The sequence below is a fragment of the Oncorhynchus clarkii genome, chromosome 20, assembly GCF_045791955.1.
Source record: "Oncorhynchus clarkii lewisi isolate Uvic-CL-2024 chromosome 20, UVic_Ocla_1.0, whole genome shotgun sequence".
In the NCBI taxonomy this organism is placed as follows: Eukaryota; Metazoa; Chordata; class Actinopteri; order Salmoniformes; family Salmonidae; genus Oncorhynchus; species Oncorhynchus clarkii.
In genome coordinates, this window is record NC_092166.1 from 84,507,416 (window position 1) to 84,517,917 (window position 10,502).

The 10,502-nt window shown below is 43.5% G+C and overlaps 1 protein-coding gene across 3 annotated transcripts in view; it reads right to left on the reverse strand.

Annotated features, from left to right (window-relative positions):
- Window positions 1–6,540, reverse strand: part of LOC139377003 (pantothenate kinase 1-like) — a 28,462-nt gene extending 21,922 nt beyond the window's left edge. Inside the window, exon 1 of one of the 3 annotated variants that reach the window (XM_071120054.1) lies at window positions 5,536–6,540. In XM_071120054.1, the coding sequence (XP_070976155.1) occupies window positions 5,536–5,794 (259 nt within the window). In that variant the 5' untranslated portion in view covers window positions 5,795–6,540. Of the gene's footprint in view, window positions 1–3,523; window positions 3,560–4,794; window positions 4,923–5,535 lie in introns of those variants that run through there. The other 2 variants (XM_071120056.1, XM_071120055.1) reach the window with 2 other exon arrangements.
- Between the last annotated feature and the right edge of the window lie 3,962 nt (window positions 6,541–10,502).

Here is a 10,502-nt window from a genome sequence, read left to right on the forward strand (position 1 = left end):
CTGTTGTCCTGATTAAAGAAGCAATAAAACTGTCCATCTTGAGACTAGTTGAGTATCTGGAGCATCAGAATTTGTGGGTTTGATTACAGGCTCAAAATGTCCAGAAACAAAGAACTTTCTTCTGAAACTCATCAGTCTAATCTTGTTCTGAGAAATGAAGGCCATTTCATGCGAGAAATTACCAAGAAACTTAAGATCTCACACAATGCTGTGTCCTACTTCCTTCACAGAACAGCTCAAACTGTCTCTAACCAGAATAGAAAGAGGAGTGGGAGGCACCGGTGCATAAGCGAGTGAAAGGACAAGTACATTAGTGTGTCTAGTTTGAGAAACAGACGCCTCTCAAGTCCTCATCTGGAAGCTTCATTAAATAGTACCCACAAAACACCAGTCGCAACATCAACAGTGAAGAGGCTACTCCGGGAGGCTGGCCTTCAAGGACATTTCTAAGTGACCCCAAACTTTTGAACGATAGTGTATAGATTTTTTTTATTGAATTGACGTTACACCAATGTGGAGGCTGTTGAGGAGAGAACGGCTCATAATAATGTCTGGAACGGAGCGAATGGCATCAAACCATGTGTTTGATACCATTCCACCTATTCCGCTCCAGACATTACCTTCCTCCCCAATTAAAGGCGACACCAAACTCCTGTGGCTGACACCTACAAGTGAAACCGGTGTCGGTGTCCACAAAACTTGCTAATCATCTCATCAGTGAACTGTAACTAGTGGAAGAACTCGACTGATGGAATCAGGTGTCCAGTCTGGAATCTTTCTTAATGAGAGCTGTTCCGTGAAGATCACCACACGTTTAAATCCACCCTTTCCTTTCCTCACTTCCTTCACTGACTATGTCAGACGCTCCTGGGTGAAGTTTCAGCTTCCCCAATCCTAACCTTAACCATTAGTGGTGAAAATTGCAAAACTGACCCAAGATCAGCGTCAACTTCGCACTACTCCCAGATGCTCTGTAGAAAGGCTTTAGTCCAGGCATCTCCAACCCTGGTCCTGGAGAGACACCCTCCTGTAGGTTTTAACTCCAACCCTGGTCCTGGAGAGATACTGTCCTGTAGGTTTACATCAGGGCTCTCCAACCCTGGTCCTGGAGAGATACCGTCCTGTAGGTTTTACATCAGGGCTCTCCAACCCTGGTCCTGGAGAGATACCGTCCTGTAGGTTTTAACTCCAACCCTGGTCCTGGAGAGATACCGTCCTGTAGGTTTACATCAGGGCTCTCCTGATTTTTTTAACAGTTAAAGTGAAAACCTACAGGAGGGTGTCTCACCAGGAACAGGGTTGGAGTTCAAACCTACAGGAGGTTTATCTCTCCAGGACCAGGGTTGGAGTTAAAACCTACAGGACTGTATCTCTCCAGGACCAGGGTTGGAGTTAAAACCTACAGGAAGATAAGCTCTCCAGGAACAGGGTTGGAGTTAAAACCTACAGGACGGTATCTCTCCAGGAACAGGGTTGGAGTTAAAACCTACGGGACGGTATCTCTCCAGGACCAGGGTTGGAGAGCCCTGATAGGCTACTGGTTTGCCTACTCAACGTCTCTCTAAACGCGCCTAAATTGAAATGTTCTGCAGTGATGTGGTGCTACAATTAATTGATACTAAAAATGTACAGCATATTTAAGGGAAAATACTACTCAAAACAATACATTGTGGTGTTTGTTTTATTACTCCATTGTTGATATAGTCACAAAATGTTTTGCCTGTCAGCATATCATGACCAGCTGAGGTGTAGGCAAATAGGAACTGTGTTTGCTTTAGCCAATTCTGATGCAGTACTTCATGCAATCCCCCCCCCCCCCCCCCCCCCCCCCCCCCCCCCCCCCTGGGTAGATAACCTATAGCTTTAACAATCAATGGTAAATGTTAAGAGACGAGGTCATCCAAATGACAGCTCAGAAAGAATGTTGAGGGTGTTGCCAAGTTGAATGTGCAATATATTCTTGTGTAATACAGTACACCACTTCAGATTAAAATTAGGCCTCATTTGAAGGCTCTCTCTATATTGATGCTGATATTAAATCACACCATTTTTGGTCCTGATATGTGTGTTACTGATATGTTCACCTGTAGGCTCGGTTGGTATGCATGCCATTTATGTGACTACATTCTGCATGGCATTAGACAAAGTTAGTGGTTTAAATCATATCGTTCATGGTAAATGGCTTCAGTAAACTTGGAGTATGCATTGTTACATTAGCATGTGAAACACAATCTCAGTGTCAGACCTATCTCAAATTGGCACCAAAGATCAACATTTACAGTTGGAGAACAGATTAATTATTATCCAACAAAATTGGCTTCTGATGTGAACATTATGCTCTGAATATAGACGATAGGACCAACATTAGGCTCTGAATATAGACGATAGGACCAACATTATGCTCTGAATATAGACGATAGGACCAACATTATGCTCTGAATATAGACGATAGGACCAACATTATGCTCTGAATATAGACGATAGGACCAACATTAGGCTCTGAATATAGACGATAGGACCAACATTAGGCTCTGAATATAGTCGATAGGACCAACATTATGCTCTGAATATAGACGATAGGACCAACATTATGCTCTGAATATAGACGATAGGACCAACATTATGCTCTGAATATAGACGATAGGACCAACATTATGCTCTGAATATAGACGATAGGACCAACATTAGGCTCTGAATATAGACGATAGGACCAACATTATGCTCTGAATATAGACGATAGGACCAACATTAGGCTCTGAATATAGACGATAGGACCAACATTAGGCTCTGAATATAGACGATAGGACCAACATTAGGCTCTGAATATAGACGATAGGACCAACATTAGGCTCTGAATATAGACGATAGGACCAACATTAGGCTCTGAATATAGACGATAGGACCAACATTAGGCTCTGAATATAGACGATAGGACCAACATTAGGCTCTGAATATAGACGATAGGACCAACATTATGCTCTGAATATAGACGATAGGACCAACATTATGCTCTGAATATAGACGATAGGACCAACATTATGCTCTGAATATAGACGATAGGACCAACATTATGCTCTGAATATAGTCGATAGGACCAAGAGATACAATGCTGTGGACGGTTTCACCGACAACTTGACTGAAATCTCATAGAGGTACCTCTAAAACCCAGAGTAGGACATGCAAGACAACTAGGGCATAACAGAGAACACTATTTGCTCTCTCCAGTCTAACACAATTAGAGCTGAGGAATGCCGACTAGCAGGCTTAACCAATGGGACCGTTGAACTTGCCGGGAGGTCTGTACTAGAAAGAAACTCGACAATACTGGAGAGAATGTTTCTCAGTGTCCCAGAGGGTGTTAAATAATGGCAGTGCAGAATAGCCCTACTTGTGACAACATTTGTAATCTACTCTTGACAAACTAAAAAAAAAACACTGTACCTTGTTTCCTATCATTCTGTATGTTCCGAGTTCCAAGAGGCTCAAATTCCACCGTCGTGGAAACAATAGCAAACCAACTTACCCGGCTTCTTTACGTTTCTGGGTTTCATAGTGGTGTGCTCTGGTGAACGCAAACACACTCATGAATACCCGAAAGAATGCAGGCATGCAAAGTTAAGATCAGTGTTTTTACAATCCTTTGTTTCCCCAGTTTCTATTGTCACAGCAAATAAAACACTTTCTTGCATCGTGGCTTCGTCTCCCAAGTTTTAAACTTCTAACAGAAACCAGGGAAAAGGGAATGCTGTACATTCGGGGGGGGGTGCCCTGGCTCTTGCACCCAGCCTTGCAGAGATAGGGGTGGCCGCTAATTGGCCGAAGTACACCAAGCCTTCTTATCAGTATTGATTTCACCTTCTGACTGAGAAGACAGCAATCACGGTGCAACTATTGTCAAAACAAAAAGGAGTCACTTGTTTTTTATTGAATGACAAAATAACGTGGCTGGACCTAACACCCCAGCGTGGCTGGACCTAACACCCCAGCGTGGCTGGGCCTAACACCCCAGCGTGGCTGGGCCTAACACCCCAACGTGGCTGGACCTAACACCCCAACGTGGCTGGACCTAACACCCCAACGTGGCTGGACCTAACACCCCAACGTGGCTGGACCTAACACCCCAACGTGGCTGGACCTAACACCCCAACGTGGCTGGGCCTAACACCCCAACGTGGCTGGGCCTAACACCCCAACGTGGCTGGGCCTAACACCCCAACGTGGCTGGGCCTAACACCCCAACGTGGCTGGGCCTAACACCCCAACGTGGCTGGGCCTAACACCCCAACGTGGCTGGGCCTAACACCCCAACGTGGCTGGGCCTAACACCCCAACGTGGCTGGGCCTAACACCCCAACGTGGCTGGGCCTAACACCCCAACGTGGCTGGGCCTAACACCCCAACGTGGCTGGGCCTAACACCCCAACGTGGCTGGGCCTAACACCACAGCGTGGCTGGATCTAACACCCCAACGTGGCTGGACCTAACACCCCAACGTGGCTGGACCTAACACCCCAACGTGGCTGGACCTAACACCCCAGCGTGGCTGGACCTAACACCCCAGCGTGGCTGGACCTAACACCCCAGCGTGGCTGGACCTAACACCCCAGCGTGGCTGGACCTAACACCCCAGCGTGGCTGGACCTAACACCCCAGCGTGGCTGGATCTAACACCACAGCGTGGCTGGATCTAACAATAGATCATATCTAGCACATCAATGTTAATATTAGGAGCAAACTAGTTTAATAGGGTGGCTAACTAACAGTCTAAAGTAGTCACAGCACCTTTACACATACCTGAATGTTGACTCTGTGAAATGGTGCTGCCGGGCAAAAGACTAAACGTATACAGACAGAATGTCTACAACACACGAGCATCAACCAAAACACCAAGGCTATCCTCACTGGGACGCCAACCTGGCCCCTATAATGATCATGCAAGACGTTCAGTGCATAGCTGGCTATGCAACTTCTTTAATTGCAGCTTCTTTAATTACATGTAACACGTAGGCCTATCACAATGTTGTTGTAACCCTAAACTAGCTCACCTGATTAACCTGCCGGTAATTAAGTGCTCGATGATTAGTTGACAGACTAAAATCGTGTGTGATCTGTGGTGGGAAAAATACCCATGTGTCATAGAAAAAAGTCACCCAGTAAAATACTACTTGAGTAAAAGTTTAAAAGAATTTGGTTTTAAATATACTTGAGTATCAAAGGTAAAAAATAATTTAAAATTCCTTATATTAAGCAAAGGGGGTCACCATTTTCTAGTTTAAAAAAAAAAGTATTTAATGGATAGCTAGGGTCACACTCCAACACTCAGAAATATAAATAGTAAAGTAAAGATACCACCAAAAACTACTTAAGTAGTATTTTTAAGTATTTTTAATAAAAGGACTTTAAACCACTGGGTGTGATAGCTGTGGAATAGTTAAATACATGTTACGGTTGAGGGGTTTGAAAACCCTCCATGTAGCTGCCTAACATAAATTGTGTAATTTTTGACGAGTAAACACAGATGTCAGTGTCACTTACGTGGTCTGTTTCTCTTCACCGACTCAACTCTTCTTCGTAACCGGCATCTTTTCGCAGGAGATGACCCATTGGCTTCGACGTGATCGGGCTGCAGGTGATGGAAGTGTTCAATATCGCTACTGTCACCACTACAGTTTCCACTTGATTTGTATGCGTTACAGCCACCGATGTTAGCCTGGGAATGAAACTCCCTCTGAAGTCCGTTGGCATGACAAGATCCTGACCCTTTTTGTCCGATAATTGATTTTGCTTTATCCATTGTCGCAGTTGTCTAGCTACTTCAGATATCAGACTAAATTAACTAAACTAACCGAAACGAGACAAAGAGCTGCTATCTCTATCTAGCTCGTACGATAAAATACAACCCTGCGCACCCTCCTTAATTATATATTTTTTTAACGAAATTGCTCGAGTATAAAATATTTCTTCGCTCTTAATACCAATAATGTGCGCGTTTTATTTAGTTGACAAGAGGTGTAAAGACCTATCCGCCTCAACACGTTTTGGCCAGGAGGTCACTGTCGGTCATTTACTTCCGACTTTTACACCCCGCCGCTACCGCAGTCTGAGTTAAAACAGCCGGTTAACGAGCTAGTTACGTCACAAGTAATGGCTCCCGAACCCGTTTGCCCTCTCCGGGGGACACGAGCTATGGTCACTGCTATTTGTGATCCTTGGGCCGTCCCTACCATTACCTTAACACATAACCTTAATGCATTACTTTAACGCATTACCTTAACGCATTACCTTAACCATGTCGACTGCAATGAGGGGTAGGGACGTCCCAACGATCCCAGATAGTACGGTCCCAAAGGCACCCGTTCTCGTTCTATACAGAAAATACAAACAAGCGTTCAGGTTTATAAATCCAATAAGCAGAACGGTCGTGTTATAGCGTAACCTTGGGCTATGGATAAAATAATTATTGTTAGATTATGTAAAGTTACTTCTCTCTGGATGTAGGCTAACGTTCAGCCATGGCTGTGCCATATTTCTAGGTATGTGCTGCAGTTGTCGTCAGTTGCCGTCATGTTGAGGTGATTTATAACACACACGCCGCCAAGCAGAGGGCATGACCAGCCAGGCTGTGATGAACATTTTCCTATGTGTTGAAACTGATGCAGATGGAAAAGCTGTTTACTTCTCTGCTATGTCATGTTGTTATTCCCCACCCTAGCTTTTCAGAGGGGATTATGAAGCTTTGGTTTTCACCTGTGTATCACTCAGTGGGTCAGAGTTGAAGGGTCGATATTTTGTAGACTACATCACGAGGAAACTGTCAGCGTGTATCTTTGGGTGTTGTCGACATTACCTTGTATTGTTCTGGCACTGAAACTATACCAACAGGTCAACAAATGGTTGGATTGTTCATCGTTTGTCAGTAATGGTCTGGGCACACTGATCTGGTGTTGGGTTGGTAGGATTTTCAGAATATTTATATATAATTAGTCCTGGTTATAGTTGATTGTTCTACTGAAGGCCTACTGTAAACACAGACAGTACAGTGACATATTCCAAGTTGTGTAATAGTTTTGCAGTCCCACCTGGTGTTCATCCACGTGTGTACATGTAACGGATGTGAAACGGCTAGTTAGCGGTGGTGCGCGCTAAGTAGCGTTTCAATCGGTGACGTCACTTGCTCTGAGACCTTGAAGTAGTGGTTCCCCTTGTTCTGCAAGGGCCGTCCGTGGCTTTTGTGGAGCGATGGGTAACGATGCTTCGTGGGTGATGTGTGCAGAGGGTCCCTGGTTCGCGCCCGGGTATGGGCGAGGGGACGGTCTACAGTTATACTGTTACATACATAATAGATTAAGGCTCCTCGGGTTCTTGAGTGAAGCTGTTCCAGTCCAAAAGTTCTCTATACCCTAGTTTGTGAGACTGCTTAATTACTGTGTAGTTTAAATTGTGTAATTTTTAAATGAGCGTTCATTTTTTTGTATTTCAGTCAGTTGTTTGTTTATTTCAATGTTTGTATTGTAGCGATCCTCGCTACACGAGCCATGTCACAATTCCAACCAAGTGGGTTCACCTTATTGGTGTGACTCGTAGGGTGTTTGCCTTTCACGCCAGCGACCCAGATTTGCTTCGTTCCCTGCCCCGAAGGTTCACTACACTGGTGTCAGAAGTGGGATGGCGGCCCGGACGTGTGAGGGTGCTGAGTAGTTGACGCACGGAACATACATACCACAGAAGGTTGGTTGCACCTTAAATTGTGGAGGACGTGCTTGTGGTAATGGCTGGAGTGGAATAAGTGGAATGGTATCAAATATATCAAATACATGGTTTCCATGTGTTGAATTCAATTGAATTAAACATTTGGTAAAATAAAGACAGTAATTTGAACTATACAGCTTTCAAAAACAGTTGTTTCACAGATGGACAGACATGACTGTCTCACCTAAACACAAATCTAAAAAGGTTAATCATTTAAAAATGAAATGCACTCATCCAGAACCTGATTCTATACAAGACATACTCAGGTTTGGACTGAGTTCAGACTTGGTTTCCATGTATTTGATGCCATTCCATTCGCTCCGTTCCAGCCATTATTATGATCCGTCCTCCCCTCAGCAGCCTCCACTGGTACCTACTCGTTCCGGACGGGGCAGTGTAGCGATCCTCGCTATATGAGGCGCGTTTACAATCCCCACCAAGTGGTCCACCCTGTTGGCGCGATGCGTGTGGTGTTTGTATTTTACGCCAGCCACCCGGGTTTGCTCCCCTTGCCCCCACCGCTCACTACAGCAGGGCTATGTTTAGGAATTGCATCTTTTTAAAGACCATTTCCGATTGAGGCGACGTAGCCTAAGGCATTTTAAGGTGAATGGGATCTTTGCGAATGTTTGAACGTTTGTCTTTAAAAGCCTAAATGCTTCCAATCGAGGCCTCAGTCAATTTACCTGGTACAATAAGGGATCAAAAACATACAACAAAAAATGTGATAGTCTGATTGCTGTCTGCCCCATATAACAAGTGCCTAAAAGGATATTATTTTGTTCCTATTGAAATGTACATTTGTTTTAATCTATCGGTTTCACCCTATGAGAGATGTTATTCTAGTCTTGTTCATGTCTGCGATCTTTGTAGAAATGTTCACCAGTATGTACTGTTTTTTTTTGTGCTATTTGCATCACAACATAAGACTCAATTAAGCATGTATGAGGAACAGTACGCTGTAAAAAAATATATATATGTTATTTCACAGTACTTTAATAGGTCATTTTTGCATGCATGCATTTTTCTGGACATTTCCTGTAATTAATATTCACATTTTCTTTGCACTGTGATTTTACGAAAAAAAATTCAGTGGTTTTACAGTAAATTATTCTATACAGTGAATAATACACATGGTGTAGAGTTAGTTGGCTTTCACTTGGTAAATGTAGTTTTGACGACTGCCCATAGAAACTAAACTGAGGGTTATCTGACTGGAGCATTACTACCATCTAGTGGACAGAAACAGGAAGTGGAAGAGAGAGACATTAGAACATGGGCGAGGCAATTCCATTCCTCCAGGGCCTGTGATTGGTGTCACAGTTTTGCACCCAGCCCCAGCTTATTAACACATCTGACTCCAATAATCACCTAATCATGACCTTCAGTTTAGAATGACATTTGACAAATCATCTGTGTTTGCTAGGGATGTAAAAAAAAAAAAAAGTGTGACTCCAATCAGGCCACTTGAGGACTGGAGTATACCAGGACAACTATACCAGGACAACTATACCAGGACAACTATACCAGCACCACTATACCAGGACAACTATACCAGGACAACTATACCAGAACAACTATACCAGGACAACTATACCAGAACAACTATACCAGAACAACTATACCAGCACCACTATACCAGGACAACTATACCAGGACAACAATACCAGGACAACTATACCAGCACCACTATACCATGACAACTATAGGACAACTATACCAGGACAACTATACCAGGACAACTATACCAGCACAACTATACCAGGACAACTATACCAGGACAACTATACCAGAACAACAATACCAGGACAACTATACCAGGACAACTATACCAGAACAACTATACCAGAACAACTATACCAGCACCACTATACCAGGACAACTATACCAGGACAACTATACCAGGACAACAATACCAGGACAACTATACCAGGACAACAATACCAGGACAACTATACCAGCACAACTATACCAGAACAACTATACCAGAACAACTATACCAGAACAACTATACCAGGACAACTATACCAGGACAACTATACCAGGACCACTATACCAGGACCACTATACCAGGACAACAATACCAGAACAACTATACCAGAACAACTATACCAGAACAACTATACCAGGACAACTATACCAGAACAACTATACCAGGACAACTATACCAGGACAACTATACCAGAACAACTATACCAGGACAACTATACCAGAACAACTATACCAGAACAACTATACCACAACACCTATACCAGCACAACTATACCAGAACAACTATACCAGAACAACTATACCAGAACAACTATACCAGAACAACTATACCAGGACAACTATACCAGGACAACTATACCAGAACAACTATACCAGGACAACTATACCAGGACAACAATACCAGAACAACTATACCAGAACAACTATACCAGAACAACTATACCAGGACAACTATACCAGGACAACTATACCAGAACAACTATACCAGAACAACTATACCAGAACAACTATACCAGGACAACTATACCAGAACAACTATACCAGGACAACTATACCAGCACAACTATACCAGAACAACTATACCAGGACAACTATACCAGGACAACTATACCAGAACAACTATACCAGAACAACTATACCAGGACAACTATACCAGAACAACTATACCAGGACAACTATACCAGGACAACTATACCAGGACAACTATACCAGGACAACAATACCAGGACAACTATACCAGGACAACTATACCAGGACAACTA